The 14197-nt window shown below is 31.3% G+C and overlaps 1 protein-coding gene across 3 annotated transcripts in view; it reads left to right on the forward strand.

Annotated features, from left to right (window-relative positions):
• The window catches only part of LOC143041864 (uncharacterized), a 92663-nt gene that overhangs the window by 2648 nt on the left and 75818 nt on the right, over window positions 1-14197 (forward strand). Inside the window, exon 1 of one of the 3 annotated variants that reach the window (XM_076213983.1) lies at window positions 2813-2958. The exons of 1 other annotated variant lie outside the window; for it this stretch is intronic. In XM_076213983.1, the coding sequence (XP_076070098.1) occupies window positions 2908-2958 (51 nt within the window). In that variant the 5' untranslated portion in view covers window positions 2813-2907. Of the gene's footprint in view, window positions 1-2812; window positions 2959-14197 lie in introns of those variants that run through there. One more of the 3 variants, XM_076213981.1, reaches the window with a different exon arrangement.

Genomic DNA, 14197 nt, shown 5'->3' on the forward strand with positions numbered 1-14197 from the left:
TAATTTGGTAAATTTTTACAAAATAATTTCCTCTATTTCTTATGGGCAAAGTTCATTATAGATAGAGATAATTGTAAGTAGCAAGAATGTTCAGTAAAGTAAGAACTTCAAACACATCACCATCATCAAAACATAATTTTGTCATGAATCCATTTGTGTCCTTTGTTTAATATGCATATAGACCAAGGTGAGCGACACAGGCTCTTAAGAACCTTTAGTTTGCATATACAGTAAAAAAAAAAATATACTTATTAAGAGTGTGGAAATCCATTTATGAGCTTAATTTGCAAATTATATTTTTTTTCCATTTTTTTAAAGAAATAAAACTGGAAAGGTTGGGTTGCAACAAAAGAATTATTATTTTAATAATCAATGGTCTAGACATAATAAAAAAGCGAGAGAAAAAAATAGTTTACCTTGTTTGAAAAAGGGGATATTGATTTAATAACTTAGGTTTTAATTCCAGAAGGGCAAAATGGTGTTTAATGCTGATTACTTTAAATCTAAATAATGAATTACACTAATGGTATTGAAAGACTAGACTTTTGTTTATTAATTTGGAAGTCTGATTACATTCTGAATAAAATAACATGTCCAAAGTCAACATACCTATATACCTATTCATATGTCACTGTACAGAATCTCTGGCAAATGAATAATTAAAATGTACCGTTGCATAAAGATAAAGAAAGTTTTATATGCTTTTAAATAAGTCCTAATAGTAACGATTTCTGTATGTTTCAGAGTTTTGTTCTAAAAATGACTAAATGCTGATTCATTAAAAAAATTCCCAGTGATTAACTAAAGCTTGCAGCATATGAAAGTGGCCTGTTTTATAAGGTTGAAAAAGACTAATTAAAAAATAAATTTTTTGCCTGAAAACTTAAATTGTTTAACGTTTTAACATGTTTAATGAATAATATAAGAATAAAGAGATGTAGATGTGGAATGATTAACAATGAAACATACATTCACCGAAGACGGTACGGTGAAATAACATGGATGTACTCAGCTATAGGTTTGTTTTCTTTTGCTTGTACAACATTGATTTGTCTAATTTTCCATGCTGTGTGATCATTGATGAAAAAAAGGATATTAATAAAAATCAATTGATATTACCATTGTTAGGACATGGGGAATCATCTTTATTTTGTTGATTAATATCTCAGCTTTATGTAACAATGATCACAGTGATTCATACAACGAACATTAATTTACCATTTACTGATTACCACCGTCTTGATTCACAAACTTTCATCGTTGACTAAGCTTTTGTATTTTTGTATTTAGTTTATAATTTTTTGTACTTTTTGTCACAGTTTTTTCAAAATATATATGAGGGGCGGAAGGACTTTTTTCAGGCTGTCAAGATTGGAACTTAAATTTTGTTAAATTGTTTGAATTCTGGATTTACACTTTTCTGGACCAGTGGCATGGGCACTATAATGATTAATTTTTTGGAATCAAGGAAAGAATGCATTATTGATTCGGCAATTCAAGGATGATACACCTCCTGTCCTGCTCATATACTATTTAGCATTCAATTTTATTTGTTTTATTCAAATTTTCACAGAATTTGTTGGAACGGGGAATGAAACGGGTGAAGAATTATAATGCTTGACAAAATACATTTAAATAGCATTTTTTTCTATTATTGAAACTTACAAATAGATATTGATTTACAAATACAAGGAAAAACAAAATAATAAATAAATTTACAAATGCTTGGAAAATAATCACTTCATTCCTATTATAATTTTAGCATAGAGTTGTAATAGTTTGTTTGATGCTTATCATTATGGTTTTGACTTGTAATACCATAAAGATATATGATGACCTCTAGATGTATAGGTACTCTTGTAATGTTGGGTTGCTGATTTGTCAATATTTACTTCAAATCTTTGTTTATTTATGTACATGTGAAAGAAAATCTTTGAAGAAGGCATAGATTCAGATCTATTTACTCAAGGTCATATATTTGGACACTTCTATACATCTCCTCTTCAAACTGAATAAATTCTTTTTGATAAATAACAAATCAAAAGGTTGATATTGTATTGTTAAAAAGTTACACTTTAAGTTCCTTTAATGGGTATCTAAATCAAAAAGAAGATAGAGAAAAATATTTACATTTGTGATTTAAAAGGTAAATCAAATATTTCATTGTAAAAGGTGGGTGATCACATCACAATTGTGTTTTCATTGAACAAATTTTTATTGATATTTGCATATCATTATATGGATAGTTTCAATTAAATCTCTTCCATGCAATATCTATTTTACATATGATTTTTTTCATCTCTTCAATATTTTTTTAATACAATCATTGATATAAAAATGCATGATAAACTAGCTTGTTATCTTAAGAATTGATAATGTTTGGCAAACTTCAGTTATACATCTAAGGTCAGATCAAATGCAATGATAGATTTTGTTTTCTATTATTGGTTTTGTTTGATAAAACTGGAAGGTCAACACTAAATCTAACATGAGTTTTTTCCCTATTCACAGACATTGACTATTTGCACTAGTTTTAGTTTATTTGTTTACTTTTTCACCTGTCACCTTAAACTGCATAATTCTATCAATTTATGACTAAATTTCCCATGCAGTCTAAATTTGTTCTTTCACAATCCAAATATATAAAACCTTGTAAAGGAAAAAGGAGATTTATTGTCGCAATAATCCCCGGTTAGACCAATTTTAGCTGTGCTTTAAAGTTAACACTGTATAATACTGATATGGTACACACACAATGTTTATGTTGTCATAAGTTTATAAGTGCAGGATTTCCTTTTTAAGGCCTCTGATACAAAGTACTTGTATCATACATATATATATACTATCATATGGATTTAACAAAAGGATGGTGTAGCAAAATCTGTCAAATTTTAGTTGTCATCGAAAATGGATAAGATGGATAGTTTATTGAAATCATTTTATTGCGAATTAAAACAGGTTAGTGATCATCACTCTATACCATTGGAGAGAATGCATGCGATTTTACTAAAACTGCATTTTTTTTGGTCCATGTAAGCTTAATCTGTTTTCATCCACATGGATGAGTCACATCCATCTCAAGTACTGCAATTTAATTTATCTAATTTAAATAATTATAGTGAGTGCATATGGATGGAGACATGTAATTTAGTTTGCAGGTCAATTGAGATATCTGCTTTATAACTGCATCCCTTGACTTATTGTATTCTGGCCTCAGTAAGCTTGCTGTCACAGGCAAACAGATTCATATGATATAACCTAGTTCTAAGATAATTCATTATGAAAAGACAGTTCTGATTAAGTGCAGGAGTATTTTGCATTCTTTAATTAAATGAAGTGAAATTTACAAGTATTGCATATTTTTGGCATTTTTTAATGGGTATCACATATTTGTCTGATAAATGGAATTCTTTTTCTGTTAATTAATAACATACCCATTGAAAGTGAAAGTTTGACAGTTTGTTAATAAAATGCCTTATTTTCTTATTACATAATCTGTAAATCATAAAGATGTATAGCCATTCTTTTGATTGAGTAAAATTCTAGTAATCTCATGATTTTGACGTTACATGTATTACGTGCAGTTTAGTGGTTATCATTTGTTTACACAAACTATAAAACTCAGATGATTCACTGCATTCTGTTCCTCTCTTTATTATGGGAGGAGATGGGGGTGGTCACAGTCCTGTATTTCTCACAATTTTTATATTCATAGCATCTGGAACATTCAGTGTTTTCAGTTCTGACTAAATATGATGAAATCATTGATTGATTGATTGATGTTTAATAACTCAATTGCAAACATTACAGGAAAAACAACATGATAAGATATACTTATAAAATCTGTCTAATATTAAACTGAAACACTTATTTGCCATAATTTTAAATGGGTCAGCTCTCAAGGTTATAGTCAAAGAAGACATGTCATCCCACCTACACATAATATTGTTACTCCAAAGTTGACATTGGTCTTGCTCTTATAAAGATATACATTTGGAAACAAATTATTACAACTTATATTAATCCCTTTTCACTTGCTCTTACACATAAATGGTTGGCAGAGACTAGTAACAGCTAGTCAGACATATTTTTGATGTCTGGTAGTATTTTTAGACTTGCTGGGCTTATAGTTCCAGCAATATCCCCAGAAAAGGCCTTCACACATCAGAACATCAGGGACCAAAAAGCAGAAAATATGCTAACATCTTTTTCAAGCTAGCAGTGTATCAAAACTAAATGTCCAGTGCTCTATGCAAGTAAGTTACCTCTATGATCCTCCATACTACAGACGAAATTACTGATTTTATACAAACCTGTAGATGACTTGTTATTTGGATTTTTTTTTGTATAAATTAGCAGATGATTAAAATTGCTTGTACCTCTTAAAGTAAACAAAAAAAGTTAATGCTGATAGCTTGTATTGTTTAAATGACTCTTTGTTTCTTTCAAGTGTAAAATGTACCATCTGGTAATAGTATTTTTCATAGCTTGTTTATAGCTTTTTTAATAGTAAGCATAATCGTCTTTTAATTATGATATATAGAATAAGCAATATATAAAAAGTATATAGGTTTAAGGTTTCCCTCATTTGAATTGAGTCAGGATTAGTTATGTAGTTTTTTTTTTATTTTGCTTATTTTTTACCTGACCTGCAATTTTTACACAATTCACTAAAACAAAAATGTTAATAAAAATTTAAAGTTGGCATATTTATGCATCAAATACAGAAATGGATCCACCAATTTTTTAAGGGGGCTCCAACTCAGGATAAAAGGAGTTTAATTAAGGTTCCAATCATAAGCAATGATTGTCTAAAAAGAGGGTTCCAACAAACCAACCCCTCCTTAGACCTGCCACTGAAATATAGGTTAGGTAGGAAAACATTAAAAAACATTTTTGTTTTGCCTTAACAAAGAAAAGACAGGATTTTGATTCCTGTGACCTCAAGTTACAGTTATAAATACCAAATAGAGTAACATTTTTTGTAATGCTTTATAAAACATTGAATTATCTCCCTTAGATGATCTGATAAATCAGACAGTTAATCATGACAGGATACAGGTGTGTCCAGGTGTTAGGGAAAATCCAATGTGTAATCAAACTAAATTAGAATGTTAAATAACTAAAGTCATGCTTCTAAAGTTAAAATGAAATATATACATTTAGTGCTAATGGAACAAAACAATTAGTTATAAATTGGAATTTGATGAGTTGAAATTAAAAATAATTGTCCTTGATAACGGAATACAATTATTTTGTCCCATTAAATAATAAACTTAATTAATAATTGTTTAAAAATAGTTTAAATCCACTCCAAATTTGACGAATACTGCCATCCATTATTCATTTTAATAATATGAATAGTACTGTTACTTATTTCTAACTTGACAAAAGATAGAGTTTACTTTATTTTGTATAAAATACTTATTTCTGTGGAGTAATTGCAACTTTGAATTCCTTCTCAAACAATGCGAACAGAGGCCAATTTACCCCCCCCCCCCCTTTTTTTGTGGGAAACATTTGATAATTAAGAGAATTGCTGAAGCATGATTCTAGTGGCTCCCTCTTAGGCAGTCACTGAGTCCCCTCTTATGAAAATTTCTGGATCGCCACTGGACAATTATTTGTTTTTGTAGTATTTCCCTGAATTTTATTTTAAAAGTATTTTAAGTTTGAAATATTATTGGCTAAATATTCAATGATATTACAAAATAACTACATTGATATTTGTCATGTGCATAATGGAAGTGTTTTTTTTATTGTCATAACATTTTCTGTTCACCAATCTCCCTTTTGAAAGTGCCTTTCCTAATCAAGAATGTTAGTCATTATTTACCTATTGTTTTATCTGTTTATATGTAAAGTGTTTCCTGTTTTTGTAAGTGGATGAGGACTTTTATTTTTTTTAAATACCCTAAATATATAAACATTCTTTATAGTCTTTTCATTTAAAGTCATGAAAAATAACTTGTTTTATTTCTATTTTTGGCACAACACAAAACTTTTGTCAACTGTGTCAAATCCACACAAATGTTTTCAATTATAGATAACGAATGCTCTTTTATTTTTCTTTAATTTCTCTTTTTTTTAAGGTCACTAAATTATTACAATTTTTATAATTAGGTATATACAGATTCTATTAGAAACATGATGATTAACATTGATTGACTGTATTTTGTAATAATTACATGTATGGGCCTATGGGGTGCAGGGGCAGATCCAGCCGTTTTCAAAAGGGGGAACTTACCAACCTAGATAAAAGGGTGGTGGTTTCCAAACATATTTCCCCATTCAAATGCATTGATCGTCTAAAAGAAAATGGGGTGTTTGGTTGGAACCCCCCTGGATCTGCCACTGGGGATGCCATTTAGAGAAAAATGTGGAACTTTTGTTCCCATGAAAAACACCAGAAGTTGCTATTCTGCTGTTGTCAATCGTAACCCACTTAAGAGCAAGCTGACATCTAGAGACATTTTAACATTGAATATTTTTTTTGCAAAAGTTAGATGTTTTTTGACAAGCATTATACCCTATTTCAAAATAAAGTAGAAGTGTGCTATTATTTAGTAAGGTACCATAACCAGGAACTAGATTTTGCCGGCATTAGTCATTGTAAACAAATTCTTGCTGAAAACTTGGAAAACCAATGTGTGTAATGGCTAAGTTTAGAAGGTTGTAAATAAGAAAAAGTAAATGTTATTTTGCAATAGTATAAGTGACTAAGTCAATTGTAAGATTCACTTAAAGTGTCCCTGTGCAAGAAAAAAGTAAGCATACATATAAATCGTAATATATACATATATGTTATTCATGTTCTAAAATTTTATGCATCTTATAAAGATTCTGGACTGAAAAGCTTCAGTTTATCACAAAAATATTTTCTTTCATTGAATTTTGAAGCGTTTAAGCTTGTTGTTTTAGATCTTTCAAAATTTTATGGAAAAAATGATATTATAGACTTAAAATTGTGTTTTAATTATTGTTGCGTAAAACTTTCTGCTTTATTTGTTGTCATGGAGGCACATGCTGGATGGACAATTATGTTTAACATGTGACAGTTTCTTACTCATCATTGAAAGGAAAGGAGATTAAGACACATTTTGGGTTTAATTTCTTCCTGTAAATTCATTGAAAATTAAAATAAACTCTGTAAATGAAAGTTATATGAAAATATTTACAAGTGTTAGGATTCATTTTGAGAGATGTAATACAGTTGCAGTGTCAAAGTTGCATACTATCCAACTGATATAATTTCAGAAATAATTGGGCTTCATTAGTATAAAGCACAAGTAGAAGCCAAAGTAAATTTTTTTCAGCAAGAAAATAAACAGATGTTATCTTTTTCAGTAAAACAGTCTTTTCATGACTTAATAATTACATTAGATGTATGTTTCAGTACAATACTTCATTCTAATTGGCTAACTGCACATCAAGTGTTATTCCGTAAGCAATTGCATTACTCAATAAAATTTCTCATTCATAACACGTGGTCCCACAATAAAGTGCACAGGTGAATTAAATAAAAAAAATCATAAAATTCGTGTTTTCGTGATCATAGCTAAAAAAATGTAATTATAAGTATTGAATGCTTCTTTTTATAACTTCATAGGGTTGTAAAAGCGTTGACCGTGCGCACATTTTTAGAATGAAGCGCTTCCGCGCTTCATACAAAATGTACTTCGGTCAACGCTTTTACACCCCAATAAAGTTACAAAAAGAAGCGTTCAATTCTTAAATAAAATATGATTATTATACAAATATTGAAGCAAGCTTATAATCCAAATTAAACAAAAAATAGTCTTATTTCTTGGACAATAAAGGGCACCTTCTGTTTATGTTAGTTTCTCAACCCTGAGGTATTTGGTGGGATTCATGTTGCTCAGTCTTTAGTTTTGCTGTGTAAGGTTTAGTTAATTTGTTTGTCTTTTCATACCAGTAGTTTATGTTTTTTTCCATGGCATTGTCATTTTCTCTTCAAAGTGTGAGTGTTGAATGTGCCCTTCCTATCTTTAACTTCTTTTTGATTACTTTTATCTGAGAATTAAAATGTGTTGAAACATGGATAGTGAAGATGCTGATTAGGCACTCACACATTTCTGACATGTTGATCATAGATATTGTCTGATAAGGTACATGGAAAATTAAACAATTTAATGCTTCTAAAAACCTTTCAGCAGTACCTTATTATTTTAAGTGCAATCTAATTACTGATGTTAGTAGTCAGGTGTTTCAGTTCAATTTCAAATAATCAATGCTGATGAAAGAATAATTAAGTTCCCAAATAAGTATTTCTCCTATTTTTCATATGTGCAAATTCAAAAATAAATTTGGCATAAAAAAACAAATTCAGAAACTTAGATAAATTATCATAGCTTTAGTTTAATGATTCAATCGAAGAAGAGGAAGTAATTTTCAGGAATATTTTGGCTATAAATAGAACACTTGCCTAGCCTGAAATTATTTTGGTCAGCCACTGGATAAAAACAAAACACCCTTCCTGTATCATTTTGGACAAAGGTTGTGAACTTTATTACAAAATGTAAATCAATCATATTTTTGTGCTTTATCTATTGCACTAGCATTTCATGGCCATCATCATTTTTCCCTGAAAAGGAAATATAAACCAAAACTACTTAAGATTTTTTGGTATAGGGGTAAATTCAGTTTTTCAGACATTCACATGGTCTTGTTTTCAAACACTGTAGATCCTTTACTGACCCCCATTATTTTTCAATCTTGTAGTAAAAACAAATAGTACGTAATTCAGCATTCTTTTTTTAATTTTGTTTTACTCTAGTGTTGATCCATCCATCAAAAAATGTTTATTACAAACATTGAAGAGCACAGGACTTCAGTTCTATATAGAAAGCTCTCCCCCAAAGGGCGGTCCTTGAGCTAGCTGCAGAACCGTAGCTCTTAGGTCCTTATGTTATTTTTTGACTATTTGCGGACCACAAATAGTCAAAAAATAACATAAGGACCTAAGAGCTACGGTTCCGCAGCTATCCTTGAGCGTGATGATGTATATTTATTTACTGAATTTACCCCTCCAATAATTCAATGCTGATTTTGTCACCGTGGTTTCACCAAAATTTTCATACAAATCTAAAGAGAATTTGTACTCCGGTGAACATTTATATTCATGGTTCACCTCAAACCACGAAATCCATAAAAATTGGTTCCCCAGGAAAATAAATGAAACCACAGTATTTAAAATACATTTGAATTTTAAGGCTTATTTTGTCTAAAAATGAAAAATAACTTGAAAAAAGTACTGTCCCCTCTTTGCTTGTTAAGAAATGCAAAAAATCTAGGACCATTCAAGAATGATTATTTAAATTAAACACTGTTGTTCTCAGATCCCCTATTTTTTACCGCCTGTATCCTACTATTTTACCACTATGACTTGTTGTAAAGTTGTTGATACAAAATTTCAGCAAATGCGGTCAATATCTATTACATTTCAAAAATTGTAAATGTATTTGGCTATGCATTCAATATGTAAAGAAAAAAATCCTTTGCATGTACATGTATGTAAATTATAAAGTACAGGTATTTTGGGATATTTTATGTCTTTATGAATCATTTATTTAAATAGTCTTATATAAATGTTACTTATTGACATAAAAAGATACTTGAACTATCTATAAAACACAGATGGTGTACAGGTTTGACAGACCAGCTTAAGGTAAATAAAATTATATATGTCAGTCATACAGGACCAATATTGGGCACTTAGTATAGGGACGACATCAAAAGTTCAATGTAGGAAAAAAAACTTATAATTCACATAATTTTTTATGCAGTTAATCTGCATTATGCGAGCACCCTAGATTTGTGGTCTACCCAAAAAATGCTGAAATACTTGCCATTGATATTATCTAGCTGGCTACTATGTTAAATATAACTAATTGAACACTTTTTTAATACTTTTTATTCTAGAATATAAAAAATATTACCATAAAAACGTTAAATGGTCGTCGATTTTCCCAAAAGTTTTGAAGTTGCACATAGGAAGTAGTGCTCATTAGGAATTTTTATGTAGTTTATTATCGCCTGTGCTTTTGGCTAAGATGTCAAAAAACAATTGTACGAAATATTTAATCGCCGAAAATCTTTTAAGACAAGTAGTTAAGATTTCCCAAATGGCAAAAGTCGTAGGAATATTGTTTGTCGTCAATACGTAGTACAACTACGTCAGTAGTCTATTATATAATAAGTTCAACTGTTCATGCTGTTGGCGGCAATTTCAAATTAGAAGACGAAATTCGTATCTTTTCAATTTGGAGGCAGGGGTTCAAATTAGCGGTGGTCCGAGGTCCGCGACCTTCCACTTTCGAATTGGTTACTAGCCACGCCCGACGGGCCTTCCACTCTGAGACAACTATATCACAGTTATAGTAGTCTCAGTTCCACTTGAAAGAAAATAAAAAATAGCTTTGCAAACCTTTTCGCTAAAGTCTCCAAATCAACGATTTCAAAACTTATTTTAATCATTATTATTCATGACAGCGATGTCAATTTTGTTCAATCGCTAGCTATATACAGAAAATCGCCGACAAAAAATGTGTTAATACGAGTAAAATCGTATCTGACTGACAAAAACAACATTGGAACACAAAGACAATGGCTGCCGTGAAAAGACAATAACAATTTCGGATCCGATTCCGGAAGCGGATAAGGGTAATTCCGGGTTTTTGGCGAATCCAGGCAGGTGACAAAATACATCTATGCATGGTAAATGAATATAAACACTGGAATTGAAAACCAAAAGATATATGTAAAAGAAAGAAAAAGCAGAAAATATTTTAAACAGAAACTCAAAATTACTTTTGACAAATTTTAATGTCAAAATCCAATACAATGTGACAGCTGGGAACAGTAGATCTAACAATATATATATGTTCCTGGTCACAGTTTAAATTTTGAATTTTTCTTTATCAGTGATAAATGTTGATAATGCATGTAAGATGCTTTTAAAGTGTAAACATATTACTGCAATTTTGAAGGGGTATTTTTTTTCCTCAATTTTGAAGGATGAGTTAAAGTAGCTGGAAGATTCTTACTTTATTTTCACAAATAACTACCTGAATGTAGGCAAATCATATGATATATAGGTGGCGTCCTTTGGGCCACTCTACCCCCTCCTGTTTGATAACTTTAAAACGGATGACCTCTCAACCATATACATTCATGTATGGGACTATATATATAACTAATCAAATGAAATATAAGGGGAGTCCATGGGGTGACCCACCCCCTCCTGTTTGGGAACTTACGAAACGGTCGAGATCCCCACCCCTAAACAATATATATTCATGTATGGGTCAATATAACTAATTAAATGAAATATGGGGGGAGTCCCCCTACCCCTCCTGTTTGAGAACTTGGAAACCGATGAGATCCCCACCCCTAAACCATATATATTCATGTATGGGACAATATAACAAATCAAATGAAATATAGGGGAAGTCACTGGGGTCATCCTATCCCTTCATGTTTGAGAACTTGAAAACCCTCGAGATCCCCACCCCTAAACCATATATATTCATGTATGGAACAATATAACAAATCAAATGAAATATAGGGGAAGTCCCTGGGGTCATCCTACCCCTTCCTGTTTGAGAACTTGAAAACCCTCGAGATCCCCACCCCTAAACCATATATATTCATGTATGGGACAATATATATAACAAATCATTTACAGTTACTATGGGCAGGTCAGTCAGACCTCACCTTTGGTCCTTGTAGTAGTGAACATTTGTCTGATTTGTGTCCCATAACTATTGTACTATAGAACACATACTCAGTTTTCTTTACAGGGAAACCAGTCCATTCATACTATTACATGTTCGTACTAAGTCAACACGGCAGAGGCGGATTTAGGGGGGGGGGGGGGGGGGGGGGGCTGGGCCCCCCTTTTTGGAAAAAAATTTGGTTGCTTATATAGGGAATCACTGAAGCGTGACTGGACCGGGCCCCCTCTTAGGTCAATCAGTGGGCCCCCACTTATGAAAATTTCTGGATCCGCCACTGTTACACGTACTACTAACAGTCAACTAAAACCAACGTTAACTACCAACTAGAACAACTACAATCATTGCGAACTTGTACCACTGCAGACTCACCATAAAAAATATACATTTATATATTCATTGCTATTGAAACCTTGATAACATATAAATTATTTGCCTTAATAATTAATTCATTAGATAAACATAAATGTACAATATATGAATGTTTAATGCCACATCAGAGGTGGATTTAGAGGGTTTTTCAGTGCCCCCCTTTCCATTTTTGAGAAAAAATTTGGTTGATTATATAGGGAATCACTGAAGCATGACTGGAGCAGGTCACCTGTTAGGCAGGCAGTGGGCCCCCACTTATGAAAATTTCTGGATCTGCCACTGCACATAATTACGTTTGCCTGGTTTTTGGTTAACTGCCTTCAGCGCTTACAGCGCTTTGATTCACTGTAGCTTTTTAATTTAGCGCTAAAAATTCAAAAATGATACAATGTGAAGATATATATTATTATGCACAAATATTTCAATTTTTATTTTATTATATCATTTTGTATTTATTAACTTAAAACCTGCCTCCCGAAGAACAAGCTTTATTCCAAGCTTGATAATATGTGGATATCACAAGCTTTTGTTTAATATCCCATCTTAATTGAAAGTAAAAGGAATTGTTCATCTCAAGGCAGATCTAGCCATTAATTATAAAAGGGTTTTTTCCTAACCCAGGATTGAAAAGTGGGGTTGTGTTCCAACTTTATTTCCCTATTCAAATGCATTGATGTCAAAATAAAGGGTGGAAAGATATAAAGGCATTAAATATACAGGGAACACATTGCTTATGTTTTCATATAAAAAGAGAGCCAGTATTAGTGTTTTTTCGTCTGAGAAGTTTGTATTTTTCGTAAATGTTGCATAATAACGCTTTTAATTTGTATCGTTTTTAAGAAGTTTCAGTTTTTATATAACAATTGTTATTCTGAAATGTTCTTATTACATACAAATATGAAAGGGGATGTCATTAGATTTTACCTGGAATAATAAATTAGAAAGAAACAGCCTATTTTATAATTTTGTTATCTCATCTGTTGCTGTTTAATTTGTGATTTTATCTGTCAAAAACATAATGAATCAAAAACAATAGATGGAGCTACACCTATATAAAATTGTTGTAAGTTGTTATATGAGTGGGGGCAGGATCTTTTTCGGGACGTCGGGATTGGGTGTTTTTAAGCTTGGGATTTCGGGATTGACCCTTTGGGGATCCGGGATTTTTTTTTTTTAATTTTGGGATGTCAGGATTGATTTTTTTTTAAAATTTGGGACCTCAGGACTTCATGTTTTTAGGCCCAGGATTTCAGGATCCTGACCCCCCTTTTATATCATTTTTATATCCATAATCTTAGGCTTAACTGAGTATTCTCATAATGAACAAGCATTTTGAAAAGTTGATTGATGATCAGATGCAATATTGTACTTTCATGTCAAACAATCATCTTCTAACTGTTATACTATATCAGTTAATAATTTACAGAACTTGGAAGCAATAATTTACAGAACTTGGAAACTTAGTAAAAACTTCAGCTCTTGCTGTGACTATGGTCTTTCAAGGATTAATCTCTGACCAGTGGCGGATCCAGCCATTTAAAAAAGGGGGGGGTTCCCAACCCAGGACAAAGGAGGGGTTCAAACTATATGTTCCCATTCAAATGCATTGATCGGCCAAAAAAAAAGTGGTGTTCCAACCCCCGGAACACCCCCCCCCCCTTCCTGGATCCACCAATTCTGACCTTGAAATCAAGAACCAGAAAATGTCTGCTGTTAATCAAATTGAATGAAATTATTATATTAAGCCTTAGGTAGTAAGGGAGTCTTTCCTCATCTTTGATTTTGATTGACATAAATGATGGATGTAGATATTAACTAATTAACAAATATTTATAGGAAAGTGCAATTCTAGGTATGGAATTTAAAATTTAAATGAATTAATTAATTCATTATGATTTTATTATAATGGAAAAAATTCTGAGCATAAAGATTTTTTTTTAAATAAGGGGAGATAACACAAATTTTCATAATTTAGCACTGACATTAATTTTATCAAGATGAATTCACTTTTACATGAAAGACAAGATATTTTAAGATTAACTGTTTATAGAATTTGGGTATGCATGGGT

Source organism: Mytilus galloprovincialis, chromosome 8, assembly GCF_965363235.1.
Source record: "Mytilus galloprovincialis chromosome 8, xbMytGall1.hap1.1, whole genome shotgun sequence".
Taxonomy (NCBI): domain Eukaryota; kingdom Metazoa; phylum Mollusca; class Bivalvia; order Mytilida; family Mytilidae; genus Mytilus; species Mytilus galloprovincialis.